The following is a 20,160-nucleotide window of genomic DNA, read 5'->3' as shown; positions in this document are numbered from 1 at the left end:
GTCGGTTAAATTATATAGAGAGATGGTGGCATTATGACAGTTGAGACTGTATGTACAGCAGTACAGTACTTCCCTGATAGATCAGATCAAGACTGACAACATCATCATAATTCATATCAAGATAACAATTACCGAGGCACCGGCATACAAGCAATATCAGTGAGACAACCACCGTTTAGATCACTTGATTGTCTATCAAGCTGTGGGGATGAAGATCTCCGAAGAGCCCTGGGGATTATCAATCTACCCTGGCACTCGCTGTAAATCCATCACATAGGGCAGGTTTCAAACATGGAGACACTCATCCCGTGTTTTCCCTTTTCTGCACGCTGCAGAATTCCTGATGTTGCAATCCTCCGTAAATAGACGGATAAGTTGACATCGGACATGTGCTCCCAGCCATATCACCATCAGAACCTCCACTATTAATTAATACACTCCATTCCATTATCAAAACTAACTCAATACCCCTCATCTGAAAAGCCTTTTACCGAATCCTTGGACAATGCATCCTGTCTTCTCCAACTCCTTGTCAAGCCCTAATCTGATCCATCTCCGACTGCGGAACCACCCGATATTTCCCCAACAGGCCTTCTCGACGGTATTCAGTCCGCCCCAGACTGACTGACTTGACCATCTCCGAGAGAGAATTAAGATTCAATTCATCGTTTAGTCTCCATTGTCTCAAATCCGATATGCCATTCCATAGCTGCGGTGGAGTAGCTGGTGGACCGAACTTGCGTAAAGATATAGCATGATGACATGCGGAAGCTGTTACCTTGGTTCAGCAATATTGTTTGATTTGATCTGATAAGATTTTAATAAAAGCAACTTCGCATCCGTGGCGAGCAGTCGACTTGCCGATATCAATCAGTGGCGTGTTGTAGTGGGGCATCAAGGATTTATCAGATCCCTGTCATTGTGAATATATATACAACGCCATGGCGGATGACCGGACAAATGCAAGGGACAACCATTAGTGGCTTATTCATTGCTTATGAAGAGAAAGCTGCATACTCTACATGCAGTTTGCTATAATGCAGTCAATGGCTGTCTCATTGATGTTTGATCGCCAAAAGAAAGATGAAGCTTGACAGCTCTCGGAATTCGGAATTAGCAGCATGGTTCACGATCGGACGTAAATACTGTAAAGGAAAAGGACCACTTCTACCGGGATTCACTCGGACATATTACTGAGCAGACCGACAAAAGACAGTAGGACGACTTTTTATTGGGGATTTATATCTGGGACTGGCGTGGTTGAAGATTCGAGAAGGGGTTGAAACACTAGTTTGCAAACTGCGTACTTTGCAATTTTCAGTTGAATTTTTTCCATCGGGAGTATTCCGTACCTTGATTTATTTATAATTTATTGAACGGTTTACACGGACGTTTGCCGCAAAAGATATCCATGATACTCACTGCTCTATATCTTCTGAGGATCATTATTGCTTTAATTCTTTAATTCTACAGCTGAGGAATAATGTATGACAATAATACATTTCAGTAAGATGAAATACTACTTGTAACCTGGGAAAAGTCGGGTGGAACGTATCGTAACCGTACGTACTAGCGCATACCATATGCATCTAATCAGATCATCAACAGGGGCATCTAATCAGATGCCCGACCATCGGAGCCCCTCGCCTGACTAACACCACTGACTGGCCTTGGCGGTCCCTCCCAAACTGCCTTCTCCCACTCACCGTCTCTCACGCCCTCCCACTGTGTCGCCCACGCCCGACACAGTGTCACTTCGACTTCCCTGCCTGAATACGATCGTCATTCTCATTACACACCATGGTCCATGAACCCTCCCCCCCACTGCCCTGGCCCAATTACGCTCCCTCTGGCCTCTCTAGCTCCACCGCGGTTGACGCGGGTTGGATGGAGCTCCGATGGTGCCTGCATGAATTTCAACGCTTTTTCAAGGACTTGATCGCCTTTTTTCTTCCCTTGAATGTCCCCTTGAAGTCAAATACCTTTTCTCTCTTACTGTGAAGCTCCTCGAGTTGCGTGTGTTCTGCTCTAGAGTGTTGCCCAAGAGCTTCACGCTTTCTCTGTGTTGAACTCCAGGTACGCATTCTTTATCCTCAAATCTACTAAAATCATGGCAGGCACAATCTCCCGCTCGGAGGAGCTACACAGCTCTATGGATTCTGTGAATCCTTCCTCCCTCTCCGAAGGTCATCGCGACACTCTTGAAGTTCTCCCCGTTACCAAGGTTCCTGCGCTTGATACGATCGACTCGTATGCCGTCGACCGCTCGAGTGTCGTTGCGACTGCGCAGAGCCCTTCCATCGAACTGTCGGCCAGCTGCGATTCTCAAACCCTTGCAAACACCCTCGTTCAGGGCTACGCCCGTTTTGTCTCTCGTTTTACCGGCCTCGAAGAAGTCGCGTTTGTCGTTTCGCGGCATTCCAGCTTCGTCGCGGGGTCCGAGTCCTCGCGCGGGGTCGTTTGCGCCTCCGTTACCGGCTCGCAGTGTGCGACTCGCGAGTTGCCCTACACGCACCACAGCACGCAGGAAACCCAGTTCTCGCTACAGCTGGGCTTGGAAGAAGCTGGACCTGAAAATGGCGAGCCTTCCGATGCTCACGATGAGGTGGGTGGAGCAGGAATAGTCGGTGAACAAACACACACTAATCGGCTTCAGTCATTCGTTTTATTTGTTCAGCAGAATGAGGGCAGGCTGTCCGTCAGCTTTGCCTATCCCCAACGCCTCATTCCCGATGCTGCGGTCCAGCAGTTGCTGACGACACTCGTTTCCCTCCTCGTGGATTCCTCAAACTCTTTCCTTTCTACAGAAACACAAAAATCCCCAGATCTTTCCATTATTAATTTCCCATCTTTAATGACACCACCTCCCCGCCCCGATGACTCCCAGCAAGACATCGAGCGCAAGAGTTCGCAGCCGTCTCTTCTTCACGCTGCCTTCGAGGGCTGGGCCCAGCGAAGGCCTAATACTATCGCGCTGGACTTCGTGCACTCGCTGGCTTCTTCCTCATCCCCCGCTGAGCACAGCACTCTCACTTATGCCGCTCTGGATGTGGCAGCCTCGAATCTGGCTGTGCACATGAGAGCCCTTTTGTCGACGGGATCTACCGCTGGCCGCATTATCCCGGTTTACATGTCTACTTCTCCTGAATTGTATATTTCTTATCTTGCTATTTTGAAGGCTGGATTCGCCTTCTCCCCCATTCCTCAAGATGCCCCCGAACAGCGTGTGAGGGAAATTCTGCAGGACATTGGCTGTCCTATCATCCTCGGAAATGTTCCCGAGCCCTCGTCCGGTCCTTGGTATCCGGCCGACAATGAACAAGTGAAATCTACCTGGGTCAACGTCCCTGAAGTCACTCGATGGAGAGAGATGAGCGGGGACAACGGTGCCTCCCCAGCATCTGTCGCAAATGGCTCTCTCGAAGCCCCGGAAATCAGCGATGACCAGGTTGCATACCTCCTCTTTACCAGTGGATCTACAGGAAAACCAAAGGGTGTCCAAGTCAGCCATCTCGCCGGTACATGCTCTATTGAATCCCACTCTACAGCCATTCCACTCCCAGGCAAATTTGCCGGAAACTTCCGTTGGTTCCAGTTTGCCTCACCAACATTCGACCCATCGCTGATGGAGATATTCGTGACTCTGAGCAGCGGTGCAACCCTCTGCTCGGCTGATCGCAGCCTGACCTTGACCGACTTGGAGGCTACGATCAACGAAGCTAGAGCTACAGTGATGATGGCCACTCCCAGTTTGGCTGCACTCCTCCGACCCTCTCGTTTGACTACCCTTGAATCTCTCTGGACCATGGGAGAGAAGCTCAACCGTACTGTTATTGAGAACTTTTCGAAGAACCCAGCTACCGCCGACCAACCTTCAAGAATGCTGGTTAACGCCTACGGTCCCACTGAAGGAGCAATTAACTGTACCTTCCTTGCTCCAGTCGAATTCTCCGTTCGCGGTTCAATCATCGGTGAAGCCCTTCCTACCTGCTCCATGTTCGTCCTTGACCCCGAAGTCCACGAACCCAAAGCTGTTCCAGCAGGATTGGCTGGTGAGTTGGCAATTGGTGGACCACAGGTCAGCAAGGGCTACCTGAACCGCCCAACAGAAACAGCCAAGGCTTTCGTCCACAGCCCAGAGTTCGGAACTGTGTACCGAACTGGCGACATGGCCCGTATTGTCTGGGACGAGAGCGGCCGCCAGGTCATTGAGTTCTTGGGCCGAATTACCTCGGACCAAGTCAAGATCAGTGGTCGTCGATTGGAACTTGGCGAAATCGAATCGGTACTTGCGACCGTTGCTGGTGTGACGGAGGTTGTTGCGGTTGTGTCGAAGCGCGACCCCCAGACACAAGGTAGTGAGCAGATCGTTGCTTGTCTTGTGTCTAGCGACAAGGATGAAAGACAGAGAATTGCGCGTGAAGCAAATGAAAACACCCACGAGCACCTTTCGTCTTATATGTGCCCTACCACATATGCCTTCTTCGATTACCTCCCTCGATCCAGCTCTGGAAAGATCGACCGCAAGGCCATCTCTGCCAAGTTACTACAGGGTGCGGGTAGTGGTATCGAGTTTGTTGCTCCACCAAAGGTAACAGTGTCGAACGGAATCCAGGAAGAGTGGGAGCCCACAGACGATGCCAATGTGGTTGCCCTCCAGGAACTTGTCGTGCGACTCCTTGCGGAAACCACTGATGAGGAAATATCGACAATCTCCCCTGGTGCTAACTTGTACTCCCTCGGTGTGGACAGTCTCGGTGCCATGCGCTTCCTTCAAAAATTGAGGGATAGTGCCATCGAAGGCTTGTCTGTTGGTGATGTCCTCCAGGCAGAGACACCCAAGGGACTGGTTTCCATGATCGCCAACCGCCACCTTAGCCAGGCGAACGGTTCCCAGCTTGAGGAAGTGCTGCAGCAGAACCTCGCCGCTTTTGGTGACAGGAACCTTGCAACTTGCGCAGAGAGACTTGGTTACAATAGTAGCCAGATCAGCAAAGTTTTGCCCACTACTGCTACGCAGTCCGGTATGTTGACTAGCTTCCTGCGTAGCTCTGCGGACAAGTCGTTTGCAGCTTGCTCTTACATCTATCACACCGTCATTTCACTCGAGGCGGATGTGGATGTTGAACGTCTCAAGAACGCTTGGAATGTTGTGACAGGCAGCTATGATTCTTTCCGAACCGTCTTCTGCTGGCTGGATGACGATATGGCCCCCTTTGCACAGTGTATCCTTGCACCCGAGGCTATCTCCGAGCTCCAATGGAACATGTACTCTGGCTCCTCGGAGGAGACTTTCCAGTCAGCCCTCCGCCATGCAGAGGACACTATCGAGCTGAGCCGACCTACGTGGGCTATCTCGATGATCTCCGCCCCCGAGAAGACCACTCTTATTCTGAGCATGTTCCACGGAATCTTCGACGGTGGTTCATTGGCACTGCTCCTTGAAGACGTTTCATCTGTTTACGATGGAAAGCCTATTGCACAGCGGACCTCCCTGGACCACATTGTCAAGCACCACTTCCAGGCTGATCACGCTACCACCGCACAATTCTGGCAGCAACACCTGGACCAGTACTCCCCGGTCGCCTTCCCCTCCGTTATACCCCATCGCCCTTCCTCGATCAAATCAACGGACTCCATTGAAATTACTGCTCGTACCACTTACGATGACCTCAAGAGACAGTCAAAGAAGATGGGATCGACTCCCCTGTCTGTCCTCCAGGCAGCGTGGGGCTCGATTCTGCTGGCCTACACAGGCACACCCGACCAGGATGTTGTGATGGGTAGTGTTGTTTCTGGCCGTTTGGACACCGAGTCCGAGGCCTGTATTGGTCCTACATTCACAACTGTTCCTATCAGACTTGGTCTCAACCAGATTGCGAAGGAGACTGAAGGAGCCTGGAGCAACAAATCCGTTGCGCGCCACTTGACATCGTTCAACGCAAAGACTCTCTCGCACCTGCAGCCGCGCCTTGGTTCGTTGGTGACCGCGGACGGAAAATTACCATATGATACTCTCATTGCTTACCAAGACTTCAATGCCGGCTCCAGCGACAGCAAGATCTGGAGTTCCATCGAGCACCCACCCATGGCCAATGACTTTGTGGTTATGATTGAGGTCTGGCCCGGTGCAGACTCATCTCTTACCCTGCGCGCTAGTTACAACCATGCGCAGCTTGATCGCGACGCTGCTGAGATGATGTTGCAGGAGCTGAGTGAGATCGTGGCATACATTCTCGACCAGCCTGATGAGGACTTCCAAAACGCCTCGTCTAACACGAACGCCGACCTAAAGTCTTCTCTGAACACCAACCCACAGTTCGCTCCAGAGGTGGCAGAGGGAGCATTGATCCACTCCAAGTTCGAAGAACATGCCCAATCCCACCCTGACGATGTCGCTTTGGTCTTCAAGGGTGATATCGACAATGAAGACAGCCCCCTCAACATTGAATGGACCTACGCTGAGCTGGACGCACGGGCTGATGCTCTTGCTGAGCGCCTTGTTCAGACCTACGGATATTTCACCAACTCCGCCGTCCCCATCTGCATTGAGAAAAGCCCTGCTTTGTATGTTGCCATTCTTGGTATCGTCAAAGCTGGCGGTGCTTGGTGTCCTATCGATACATTCTCCCCTGCGCAGCGTCGTCACGACCTTGTGGTCCGTACTGCCTCGAAGGTTCTTCTTATCTCCAGCGCCGACGCTTCCCAACCAGCAGAGGCTATTCCTGTTGATGTTGAAGTCGTGGATGTCAACCAGTTTGCCGGTATCATGCCAAACGGACTCCCCAAAACTCAGCGGGATCTTTCTAAGAATCCAGCAAGCCCAGATGACATGGCCTATCTGATTTGGACTAGTGGTACAACCGGTGCCCCTAAGGGTGTTCCTATCAAGCATTCTGGTGCTGTCTCGAGTATGAAGTCACTGGCGAAGGACATCCCGACCGATGTGCCCGGAGGCGTCATCCGTTGCATGCAATTTTCGCAATACACTTTCGACGTGTCTATTCAAGATATCTTCTATACTTGGAGTTTGGGAGGTGTCCTGATCTCTGCGACAAGAGAGATCATGCTCGGCTCATTCGCCAAACTTTCCAACATCACCAACGCGACCCATGCCCATCTGACGCCTGCATTCTCCGCTGGCGTTCCTCGCCAACAGTGCAAGACCTTGAAGGTTATTACCATGATTGGTGAGAAGCTGACCCCCGCTGTTGCCGATGATTGGGGAACCGATATGCGGGCTTTCAACACATATGGTCCCGCCGAAGCCACCATCGTGTCTACTGTGCGCGAGTTTGGTAACGAATGTAAAAATATAAAGAGTGCCAATATCGGTTGGCCATTGGAAACCCTCTCCGTCTTTGTCACTAGGAACAAGAAGATGGTGATGAAGAATGCCGTTGGTGAGTTGGCACTGGGTGGTCCGCAATTGTCTCCTGGGTATCTCAATCAAGAGGATGTTACCAAGGCCAAATACGTCTGGAGCGATGAGGCAAACCAGGTGCTGTATTACACCGGTGACCTGGTCCGTATGCTTGCAGATGGCTCTCTCGAGTACATCAACCGTGTCGATGACTTGGTCAAGCTTGGTGGTATCCGTGTTGAGCTGAGTGAGATCAGCTACTCTCTCGGTGAATGCCACTCCATGGTTGAGAACATCGAGACCCAGATTATCAACCGCCCCGATAGACCGACCAAGGTGGTGGTTGCCTTCCTCGCTGCCCCCGAAGCTCCCTCAAGCGATAATGAAGAGTTGCTACTTCTTAACGACACCGCCGTCGAAATTGCCCGTGCTGCCAGTGACAAGGCCCACACTGTCCTCCCCGACCATATGATTCCGTCCGTCTACTTGGTTGTCAAGAATATCCCACGGACCCAGTCTGCGAAGACTGACCGCCGTGCACTCCAAGCGGCTTACGCCTCGTTTGACATTGAAGACTGGGAGAGGAAGATGAACCCCGACAATGGCACCTTTGATGATGCCGAGGATGCCGACGCTGCCACAGCCACAAAGGTCGTCGAGACCATTGCTACCCTGGCCAACATCTCTACCTCCATTATCTCCAAGGTCAGCAGACTTGGAAGTTTGGGTATCGATTCCATTCATGCCATTCGACTTGCCTCCCGGTTGAACGAGGCTGGATACCAACTTTCTGTCGTCGAGGTCTTGAACTGTGTCACCGTCAATGATCTCGTCAAGCTCGCTTCCACTGCCTCTGGTGCCAACAAGAACACAGACGTGTTCGACCTGGAGTCATTCAACGACCATTGGCATGCAGCGACCGCAGAAAAGGTGCAGGAGGTTTTCTTCACAGCACGAGCCACCACCCTTCAGGAGAGTTTGCTCAGTGAGACAATGGGTACCTCCAACCTCTACTGGAGCAACCACTTTATGGCTCTTGACAAGTCAGTCGACTTGGACCGCCTCAGACAAGCCTGGATTGCAGTCTGCCAAAAGACCGAGGCCTTGCGAACTGGTTTCATCCCTGTCGCTGAGGTCGATGATGGCCAAAGCCAAGACACTCTTGACTTCTCTCTCTTGCAGCTCATCTACGATGTCCCAGATGTCGACTGGAAGTACTCTGAATGTACCAAGGAGAGCTGGAGAGACGAACTCGACATTCGCAACAAGGACACCTTTGCAAGACAGCAGGGAACTTACTTCCGATACCCCCCATGGGCTGTTACGATCTTGGATCAGGGCGAGGAGCGCATCATGGTTCTCACCATTCACCACTCGATCTACGATGGACCATCTCTCAATCTCATCATGGATGATGTCCGATCCGCCTACACCTACAAGGCCCCTACCAGACATCAGCTCCGTGACGCCCTCTCCATCATCCTGCCAACGGAAAAGCGAGTGGAAGAAACCCGATCTTTCTGGAAGACCGAGCTCGCCAAGTTTGCTGATCTCGATGCTCCAGTGTGGCCTGATCTCACTGGAATCAGATTGCCGCCTGGCACCCAGCCAGATCACTCGTTCATCGCAGAGGAAATTATGTTGACTGAACCTGTTACAAAGCTGCAAGCTGCTGCAAGCGAACTTGGTCTCTCATCAATTGCTTCGATCATTCGTGCCGCTTGGTGCTGCGTCTCCCTGACCTACCTTGGTGCCCCTGGAACCGTTTTCGCTGAGACTCTTTCAGACCGTGTTCTTCACGCGGACCTCGAAGACGGTGTCGGTCCACTGCTGTCTGTCGTCCCTATTCCATTCCACCCTCAGGGAACTGTTCGGGACGTCCTTTCCGAACAGCATCGATTGTCGGTTCAGTCCTGGAAGCATCGCCATGTCCATGCACGTGAAGTCCGCAAGATGCTCAAGCGGCCCCGTGGCGAAGCCCTTTACCCAGGACTTTTCAACTTCCACGCAGCCAGCGAGGATTCGGATGCTTCTTCCGGGCCAAGCCTCTGGACCGAGATGGAAGATGACATCGGCCTCCAAGTCGAGCACCCCATGGCGCTGAACGTTTTCCAGAAGAAGAGCGGCGCTCTTGTCGTGGAAGCCTCTTCGGACGCCTCTGTGCTGAGCAGAGAGCAGCTGGTCATGTTTACTCGCCAGATCGATGCTCTAGTCAGCGCGATGGTCGCACACCCCGAGGAGCAGATCGTGAACTTGGTCAACCACTTGCCGAGTGATTTGCTTTCCATCTCGAAACAGGATGTTAGTGCTGGTGTCCTCGAGTCTGTCAACGTGAGCCCTACCTACTACTTGGAGTTGTATGCCAGAGAGCATCCTGAATGGATTGCTGTTGAGACTGCAAGCGCCATCAGCGAGCATGGAATCGAGAAAGAAAGCATGACCTTTGGTAAACTCAATGCTGAGGCCAACCGTGTCGCTGCTTTTATTACTTCATTTGGCTACAGAAACCGAATGATCGCTGTCTGTCTCGGTCGTCATATTCCATCGTATCCCATCATTGCTGGTGTTTTCAAGTCTGGAAACACTTACCTCCCGATTGATGACAACCTTCCCAACGACCGCAAGGCATTCTTGATTGAGGATGGCGATTGCCCTCTTGTTTTCACAGAAACGGCTTTCTCTGCAACCTTCTCTGATGTCCCTGACTCTTGTCGTGTTCTCTGCCTTGATGAGCCGGAATTGCCGGCTTCGCTGGCAGCAATGCCTACGGAAGACCGCGACTACCCAGCTGAGCCCGAGGACATTTCCTACCTTCTCTACACCTCAGGATCAACAGGTAAGCCCAAGGGTGTCATGATTACCCGGGCCAACCTTTCGTCGTTCATCGAGTCTCTTTCTGAGTTCACCTGCCGTGTTGCACCCGACACCCTGAAGCTGGGTGGTACAGGAAGATACCTTGCCCAGGCCAGTAGAGCTTTCGATGTCCACCTTGTCGAAATGTTCATGCCCTGGAGACACGGAATGGCAACTGTTACAGCAGCCCGAACCATGATCCTGGATGACCTCCGTTTGACCCTTTCCAAATGGGACATTACCCATGCCAGTTTCGTCCCGTCCTTGGTCGATCAGTCCAACATCCTCCCCGAACACTGCCCCAAGCTCAAGTACATTAGTGTTGGAGGTGAGAAGATCTCGAAACGTGTGCTGGAAACATGGGCTGGTGCTCCTGGTGTCGCATTTGTCAATGCCTACGGCCCAACTGAAGTTACCATCGGCTGCACATTTGCTCTCATTGACAAGACAACCACCATTCGAAACATCGGTGCGCCTTTGACCGCCTGTGTTGGCCATGTCCTTCTTCCAGGCACTCTGACCTATGCTCTTCGTGGCCAGACCGGTGAGCTTTGCTTCACTGGTGATCTTGTTGGAAAGGGCTACCTCAACCGTCCTGATGCCACTGGATTCTGCAAGGGCCCCAATGGTGAGAAGATGTACAGAACCGGTGATGTTGGACGCTTGATGGTGGACGACACTGTTGAGTATCTGGGACGTGGCGATGACCAGACCAAGATCCGTGGACAAAGAATGGAACTTGGTGAAGTTTCTGAAGTTCTGCGCTCATCTTCGACTATCGGCATTGACGTTGTTACAACGGTCGCCAAACACCCTGGTCTCTCAAGAATGCAACTCATCTCTTTCATTGCACGAGCTGATGCCCGACAGCGTGAACAGGGCAATGATGTGATGTTCATGCATTCCGACTTTGCTACCCTGGGCAAGGAACTTCAGGACGCCTGCAAAAGGAAGCTGCCTGGATACATGGTTCCTGAAATCGTTCTCCCCATCACTTCCATTCCCTTGGCTCCCATGTCTGGAAAGGCAAATGTCAAGCAGCTTCAGGGTCTATTCTCAGACCTGCCGCTTGCGACCGTTCTTCAGGGCAACAACGCCGTGTCCCAGGACTCGGCTTTGGCCAAACGACCCATGACTGCCGATGAAGAGGCCGTGGTCAAGGAAATCTGCTCTGTCGTCTCGACCGACCCTTCAATCATGGGACCGTTGACAAATATTTTCGAGGTTGGTGTTGACAGTTTGAGTGCCATCAGTTTGTCCGTCAAGCTCAGGAACATTGGTTACGATGTTACCGTCGCCCTTGTCATGAGCAACCCCGTTGTTGAGCAGCTTGCCCGCCTGACAAGAACCTCGAGCTCCCCCAAGGCACAAGCCGCCGAAGCTCAGCTCCGTGGAAAGCTCTCAGAGATGCAAACCCAGTTCCACCAGAACCCACCACATGGAGTTGATCCTTCTTCAGTCGCCTCGGTTCGACCTTGCCTGCCTCTTCAAGAGGGTCTGGTTGCCCGATCGATCAACAACGAGGGCGCTCAGCTTTACATCAACCACATTGCCTTGCAGCTGAACGAATCTGTCGACGCTGAGCGCATCAGATCTGCCTGGACATCGGCTGTTGCTGATAATGAAATCCTCCGAACATTCTTTGCTCCTCTTGGTAACGAAATCGTCCAAGCCGTGGTCGCCGCCGACTCGCACAAGATTCAGTGGGTGGAGGAGGAATATACCAGCGCTGAGGGGTCCATTGAGAAGCACAACGCCCAGAAGGAAGACATCGCTCGCGATATCATCGCCAACATTTCTGCTGTTCCTCCAATTCGATTCCAATTGACAAGATCGTCAGACACCAAGAAGCCACTCGTCCTGTTCATCTCTGTTCACCACTCTCTCTACGATGGTGAGTCATTCTTCATGCTGATAGAAGAAGTCGCGGCACGCTACGCTGGAGAGCCCGTCGCCGAGAGAGGATCCCCATCGGCTTTCATCGAGCATGTTTACTCGCAGGATCTCGAGAAGGCGAAGGACCACTGGGTCCAGTCACTCGCCGATTGCCACCCCACCACCTTCCGTGCCGACTCTCGCGATATGGAGAGCCCCAAGACTGTACACAAGCAGCTTGGCAGCAAGCTCTCCGACTTGGAACGCCGCGCAGCCAATCTTCAAACCACCCTTCCTTCTCTGGTGCAGGCAGTCTTCGCCCTTCTGTTGGCGGATACTGTCGACGCATCAGATGTTACCTACGGTATTGTGCTTTCCGGTAGAGCTGTGTCGGTTGCTGGTGCAGAATCTGTCCTCCTCCCTTGCATAACCACCGTCCCCGGACGGCTTAACGCCAACGGTTTGAGTACCGTCAACGATGTGGTTGGTGCTATCCAAAAGTCGACTGTGCGCACTCTTGAGTTCCAACACACTTCCCTCAGACACATCCAGCGCTGGGTCAACTCGGAAACCCCTCTGTTTGACTGCCTATTCTCTTACATCCGATCTACCGAGTCAGGAAAGCATGGCTTCTGGCAAGAGCTCGACATGGATATGCCCTCAGATTATCCGTTTGCTATTGAAGTTGAGGCGAACAACTCTCTGGACAAGATTCAACTCAACTGCGTTGCCACTCATGCATTCTCCCGCTCCTACAACGCAGAGGAGTTCCTCGAAAAGATGGATGCAGTGCTGTCAAGCATCGCGTCTGGTGAAGAGGTTTCCTTGGACAACTTCAATCTCTCTCTGTCCAAGGCCCCTGGTTCGTCCTCTAAGTCGATTCAATGGGACGAAACAACCTGGTCGGCCACGGAATCAAAGATCCAGGAGCTCGTCGCCACCTTCTGTAACCTTGACCTGACTACCGTGTCAAAGGGTGCCTCTTTCCTCAGTCTCGGTATCGACTCCGTTACCGCCATCCAATTTGCTCGCAGACTGCGCGACTTGGGCTTCACTGCTTCTTCTGCTGATGTAATGCGATTCTCCTGTGTCGGTGCTCTATCCAAGCACTTCGACGAACTTTCCTCTGAGCCTGCAAAGGAGAGCGCAGACAAGCAGACTTTTACCATCTCCGTTGATGCCCACAAATCCAAGATTCCCCTTCTCAGCCCCCATGACTCCATTTCCTCCATCTTCCAATGTACCCCCTTGCAATCTGCCATGATCACACAGACCGTTGGTTCAGACGGCCAGGTCTATACCCATCCCCACCCAGTCCGACTTTCCCCGTCGGTTGACATTCCCCGACTTGGAGATGCTCTTTCCAAGGTCATTCAAGACAACGACATCCTTCGCACCACCTTCCACTCTATCGAGGAGCTTGGCTTCTCCTGGGTCGGTGCTGTCCATACCAATCCACCCTTCGCATGGAAGGAAATCACCATCCCCTCGGGCGTTGATATTCTGTCCGAAATTTCTGCGGGTCTTCTACTCGACGAAGAGTCTGCATTCGAAATCCCTCCCCTGCGTACGTTCCTGATCAACCAAGGAGAAGCCAAGTTCTTGGTCGTTATTATGCACCACTCTCTCTATGATGGTGCTTCGCTTCCATTCGTCTTTGAGGATCTCGCGTTGGCCTACCAGGGCAGCGAATTGACAAAGAGATCCCAGTTCTCCGACACTGTCCACCACGTTTTGGAAGGACAGGAGCAGGCCTGTGCTTTCTGGACCGACAAGTTGATGGGATACGAAATCGCCGAGATCCCACCGCATTCAACCACAGTATCTGCGGAGAAGATGTTCCTGTCCGAGCACCGAGTCGACCTTGACATCTCGAAGGTCGTCGAAACCTGCAAATCGATGGAAGTTACTGTTCAAAGCGTTTCCCTCCTGGCCTATGCTAAGATCCTTGCCCGTCTCATCGGCAAACGCGATGTTGTCTTCGGACAAGTCCTTGCAGGACGCTCTTTGCCCACGCCTGGTGCTGAAAGAACCATCGGTCCGTTGTTCAACACCGTGGCGCAGAGAGTTACCTTTGAGCCCAAGTTCCTAAGCAACCGTGCTATGGCTCTTAGGTTGCAGCAACTTACCGCTGATGCACAGGTTCACCAGCACGCACCCCTGAGAATGGTTCAGAACTCCTTGAGACAGCTAGATGGTCTGAAGGCTGCTTCGCTCTTCGATACCCTCTTTGTTTTCCAGAAGAGTGCCGACTTGGATGCTGGTGTGCTTGGCAACCAGGAAATCTGGACCCCTTACGAAGCCGATGACTACGCAGCAGAGGCTGAGCACAAACTCAACATTGAGGTTGACCATGCACGCGATGGAATCGTGGTGCGGGCCTCTTGTAAGGGACAATACTTCCCGCAACACATTCTCGACAGCATTCTGCAAGACTTCGGTTCTGCATTCCGTGATATTATCGAACACCCAACTAGATGCGCCACCGTTGTTCCCGATCGCCTGGGAGAGCTGCCCCTGCGCCTGTCCGTGGCCAGCTCTGAAGAGTCCACGGTGGAAGAGCTTTCCGATGCCCCAGCCCACGAGTCTATTGTTCGTGACGTTCTTGCTGAGCTTGCTGGTGTGTCTCTTGACAACATCAAACCTAATACCAGCATTTTCAACATCGGATTGGATTCACTTTCCGCCATCAGGATTGCCGCAACCTGTCGATCCAAGGGCCTGAAGGCCGGTGTCGCTGACGTCTTGCAAGGCAACACCTTGCGTGGTATCAGTCTGCGCATCAAGTCCACCTCTGAGAACAAGGTCCAGCCAAAGGGTGCTCTTATTCCCAACTATCAGAGTGTTGAAACGACAGTGTTGGAGAAACTTGGTGTTGAGAAGGGCTCGATTGAGACGATTCTCCCCTGTCTCAGTGGTCAGATGTACCACCTTGCCAGCTGGCTGAAGACTGGCAGAAAGCTCTTTGAGCCAGCTTGGCCATATGTCACCACGGAACGGATCGATGCTGAAAGATTAGAGGATGCCTGGTTCCGACTCTGCAAGAGACACCCTACTCTTAGAACCTGCTTCGCGGTCATCTCGCCATCGGAGGCCGTCCAAGTCGTGATGAAAGAAGCCAACCGCACCACTGACACCTTCAAGGTCATTCATTCTTCGGAACCCATCGTTGAAGCAGCCCAGGCACAGGCAAAGGAAGAAGCATTGCGTCCATCTTCCCTCCTCACTCCTCCTGTTCGACTCCGCCTCATCAAGGCAAGCGATCGTGACGGAATGCTCGTGTTGATCAACCACGCCGCCTACGACGCCTGGTCAATGCCCATGTTTGTGTCTGATCTCGCCAACTTCTACCGTGGCGAAAACTCTGCTTTCAACCCCGACTTCCCAGGCTTTGTCGACTACTCTGTTCGATCCTTGCGCGAACTGGATGAGCAGGCTTACTGGACCTCCGCCGTCGGCTCGAGCGCCCCTACTTTGATCAAGGGACGCGACCCTAATAGGCTCAGCCAACTTTTCTACGGTGCCTGGGAAATGGTCAAGAGTCTTGTCGTTTCCTCTCCTACTGAAGATGGAAGCGAGTCCCCAAGCCAGCAACAGCTATTCTACGGTGCCTGGGAGAAGGTCAAGAACCTGTCCAAGATGGAAGCCACCTGCCGTTCTGCCGGTGTTGGTCTTCAGACCATGGTCCTCCTCGCCGTTTCCCGATGCCTTGCTAGAAAGACCGGTGTCGACAGCCCAACTATGGGTCTGTACCAGACTGGACGATCTGCCTCTTTCTCTGAGATTGAGCGCCTGTCTGGTCCTTGCTTGAACGTTACGCCCTTGACTGTCTCCAGTCCTATCACTGATGATGGCGAAACAGCATCTACCATGCTGGATAAGGCCCGATCCATCCAGACTTCCCTTGCGGAGCGCGTGATGTACGAGCAGAGCTCCATCCGCGATATCCTCACCCGCTGGGCAAGCACCAAGGGAACCCAGTCCCCGCTCTTCAACACTTGGGTTAACCTCTTGTGGATGCAGCAGGGACAAGCCGCAGAGGGAGCCCCTCGTGAATTGTTCGAGCCCCTCAAGATTGGAGTTCCGACCGACTTCATTCCCTCTGAGCCACTGGCAGATGCTGAAGGCAAGTTGACATCGGTGGCTGACTTGGACACATCGTATGTTCCCAACCAGAATGTGTACATTGACATTGGGCCGGATCCCAAGACGGATTCAATTGGATTTGGTGTTCGTGTTGAGGGAGGTCTTCTGGCAGAAGATGAAGTTGATTCTTTGGTGACGGACATTGGACTTGAGATTGAAGCCATTGTTGCTTCGTTGGCTTAAAAAAGAAGGAAAGAAAAAAGCCAAGAGACATTATTATTCATGTTTATAGACTGTTTGTGTGATTCCTGTATCTAGAACTATAGACCGTTGCGTTTTATCTATTCAATGGAGTACTGCATTTACTTGAAACTGCCTGACTCTCCATATCACGTAGCAATATCTTCCTCCACTTCCGATCCACTTTGGAATTGCATCCGAACTGCGGGGATCCGACCGGAATGTATTCCGGGTAAGGTCCACTCTACAGGATATCGTTGCTGTGCAGTTACTGTGTTTTATTATATTAATATATATTAGTCCATATTGTAAACAGAGAGATTACTGTAATCTCATTTATCTACTTCAATTCATCGTTTTATATAGTTTGGAAGTTCGACTACCAATTTGATCAAGTACTCTCGCCAATGAAGATGATATATATTCGCACTTAGAAAAGCATAGTTTCCGCATATTATCTACTTATTAGACTACCTTGAATAAATGAAATATTAGATTTCGATGACAGCAGCCAATAATAAACTGAATTTCCGCATCTTTCGTACTCTGTATGCTTTCATCTCCATAATGACCGTGGATGTCTGGCTGCCTCAGGCACTCTCCCCACAACAATCTCCGCTCCACCAAATCCTCTCTTCCCTCGGAAACTCCACCGACAACATCACCATCTCTCCCCACCACCTCCTCCATCCCCCATGGACTCTCCTGCGTCACCGCGCAATCAGAACCGCAGTAGCGGCACTGATCGCGCCCCAAAACGTCGCAAAATCTCAGTCGCCTGTGATGAATGTCGTGCGAGAAAGGTTCGCTGCGACGGGGTGCAACCCGGTATGTGTCTCCGTCTATTCCGCGCCCGGAATCACCTCCGTCATGGCTGACTCGACTATCTGTGCAGTATGTGGACCGTGTGCGAAGAGGGCCGATCCGACCGTCCAATGCGCCTACACGGGGGAGCCGGAAAAGAAGCGGGCGATGCGGAAGTGAGTTCATCACCAGTTCTGGCGTGATGAACAGAATGATGGATCATACTGATTGATGCATGCAGCTATATTGCAAATTTAGAGAGTCGAATTAAGCATCTTGAAAGTCCGGGCCCGGGGTATGTTCCGGGGACAATTGGATCAGATGACGGACAGGCATCAGGCCATACTCCTGTGCGAAGCCCTGCGTGAATGACACATAAGGCGAGCTAGTCTGACAGATACAGCAATCGGTCTTACCATATGACCCAGTCGACACGAGTATAAATACCCATCCTCCTGCTTTCTCACCCTCACTCGTAACGCCTGTGAACCAACGACAACGAAGCATATCAAGTCGCGGCGGGGAACACCATTCGCCGGCATATAGTGTTGTTCAGAACCAGCCAAGAAGCAGCAATGTGGAGGACAATCATGGCCATGCATTGCCTTCATCTCATCGGTCTCCTGATCGACAACCGCTGGCAGGTGGACGAGCAGACGGGGTGAATGCGATGATGGGCGCAGTGGAAGAAGAGCGCACGCAGGGATTTTTTGGCAGTTCCAGTGCAGCCAGCTTCATTCGACAAATCAAGACAGCAGTCGACAAACGGGTGTCGTCGCCACATCGACGGACATCAGAGTCGGTCATGGGAATTGTGCCGCCTGCGAGTTTGATGTCAACGCGGACGGCAAGACCTTCGACAATTCCAAACTATGTACTTCCTCCGCGAAAGACGGCGGATAGCCTCATGGATGTCTACTGGACTAGGGTATTCCCACTATACCCATTCGTCGACAGCACACATATGCGAGCCGAATACGCGAAGATCTGGACAGGCGATAGCTTGAATTCAGACGAGAACATGCTCATGTGCACCTTTAATGTCATATTTGCTCTGGCCTGCCAGCTTGCTGACTTCATCCAACCGGAAGAACGGGAAGCTTCTGCGGACGCTTTCTTCTCGCGTGCCAAAGATCTGCTTCATTTCAACTTGTGGAATACCGGATCGGCTGGCCTGATTCAATGTCTCCTTCTGATGGCGCAGTATCTCCAGAGTACTGATTCAGCCCATCAGTGCTGGATTGTAACAGGGTTGGCTATTCGTAATGCCCAGAGTTTGGGATTACACCTGCCACAAACACTTGCTCGTCTTCAGAGTTTTCAAGAACAGCAATTAGCACGTAAGATATGGCATGGATGCGTGTTGATGGATAGGTAGGCACGTCCCGCTTGGGAAAAATTCGGGCTAACACTCTCAGGGTAATTTCCATGACATTCGGTCGTCCTGCAATGATCTCGAAAGCTTCATCTGGATCTGTTCCTCTGCCAGCATCTGTGGACGAAGAGTACATTTCCACAGCCTCTGGAACCGAGGCATCGCAGCCGGCAGACCGTCCATCAATGATGGACTTTTACGCCAAGTCGCTCGAACTGTATGAAATCATGAACGATGTCCTTCTGAGTCTGTACAAGCCAGTGTCGGAAGAAAGCCTAGAAGATATCCACGACTTTTATTTCAACAAGGAGACGAGTGAAGGGGAACGTACGATCTTTGAACTTGACCGTGCTCTTACTAGATGGACGCGTAGCCTTCCTGTTCACCTTCGCGGGATATCTTCTCCAGAGTCTGAGGATCCAATTTTCTACCGACAGAGCGTAGTCTTAAGAGCAAGGTATGTCATTTCGGTCGAAATCAGGGATTTTGGCTCATGATGAACAGATTCCTACACGTCCGGGTACTTCTGTTTCGACCGACTTTATCAAGATATTGCACTGCTCGAGACATAACAGCTACTGATCCTCTCATCACGCTTAACGACTCCTTCCCCCACCGCGTTGCACTACAGTGCTCCATTATCTGTGTCAAGGTGGCCCAGGAGGTTATCGAATTGATATACAACAACGTCCCCATGGATGGATCTTCCGGTCCCCTTCCTGCCTGGTGGTATAACATTCTATGTAAGTTGAATACCCCCATAATGAACACAAATACTAACAGAACAGACGTATACACAGCCGCAACAGTCCTAATAGCCGGCCGCCTCCGATCCGCCATTCTGGCCGAAGTAACAGAAAGAGCCATTGCGCGATCGTGGAACTGCGCACTAGAAATCCTCCGTAAATACCAAAGCTACAGTTCATCCGCTAGACGGTGTGTGGCTGCGCTTGAGATTCTTTATGAAAGGGTTGTATCGGAGGGACCACCATTGACTGACCAGCCCGCGAATAATCATCCGGAAGGCACGTCGAATGCGCCTCATGATATGTCGCTGGGAGAGGGGATGAATGCGATTCTGCTGGATGGGTTTGATTTGCCTGATTTTCAGGATATGTCTTGGTTGAATAGTGTACCGAGTAATCTGTTTTGATCAGTCTTTTGACGTATGAGGTAATACGATGTATACATGAAAGATCTATTGTCATTAGTTGATGAATAAATTAAGAGGCATCTTGGTCAATCATATGGACTAATAATAATGCTATCCCCAGATCCAACAGGCCGATACAGCTATAGCATTGTTTTGCTCTCACCAAATACCGAGCTGCACTTTCTTGCTGCCCGTGATGTTTGTAAAGATATCCCAGATAAGCCAACGTTTCCACAACACCTCTATACCCGGGAGAGCAATACCCCTGTTTTCTGAGTCGTTCATGGGCAAAGATGGCCTCCATGCAGTGTTTCTCTGCCCTATTGATACTTGAAAGACTACAGTGTATTAGTCAAGTCAGTTAATCTGCTTCCCCTATTATTATAGATATTTAGTAGGAACTAGGGCTTT

General features: G+C 51.5%; 2 protein-coding genes across 2 annotated transcripts; both read left to right on the top strand.

Moving 5' to 3' along the window:
• The first annotated feature begins 1,740 nt into the window (after positions 1–1,740).
• Positions 1,741–16,550, top strand: sidC (nonribosomal siderophore peptide synthase SidC). The gene is made up of 2 exons (XM_040835185.1): positions 1,741–2,605; positions 2,657–16,550. The coding sequence occupies exons 1-2, from the start codon at positions 2,111–2,113 to the stop codon at positions 16,418–16,420; spliced, it is 14,259 nt and encodes a 4,752-aa protein (XP_040688390.1). The 5' UTR covers positions 1,741–2,110; the 3' UTR covers positions 16,421–16,550.
• Positions 16,551–17,105: 555 nt separating this feature from the next.
• Positions 17,106–19,829, top strand: ASPWEDRAFT_39791 (transcription factor domain-containing protein). Its single transcript, XM_040835184.1, has 7 exons — positions 17,106–17,245; positions 17,313–17,397; positions 17,463–17,571; positions 17,625–18,595; positions 18,640–19,053; positions 19,101–19,339; positions 19,385–19,829. Exons 1-7 carry the CDS (start codon positions 17,113–17,115, stop codon positions 19,747–19,749), a joined length of 2,316 nt encoding a protein of 771 aa, XP_040688389.1. The 5' UTR covers positions 17,106–17,112; the 3' UTR covers positions 19,750–19,829.
• The last annotated feature ends 331 nt before the right edge of the window (positions 19,830–20,160 follow it).

This window comes from Aspergillus wentii (genome assembly GCF_001890725.1).
Source record: "Aspergillus wentii DTO 134E9 unplaced genomic scaffold ASPWEscaffold_4, whole genome shotgun sequence".
Lineage (NCBI taxonomy): Eukaryota > Fungi > Ascomycota > Eurotiomycetes > Eurotiales > Aspergillaceae > Aspergillus > Aspergillus wentii.
Note: the sequence above shows the minus strand (reverse complement) of the source record. Positions and strands in the feature narration are given on the sequence as shown.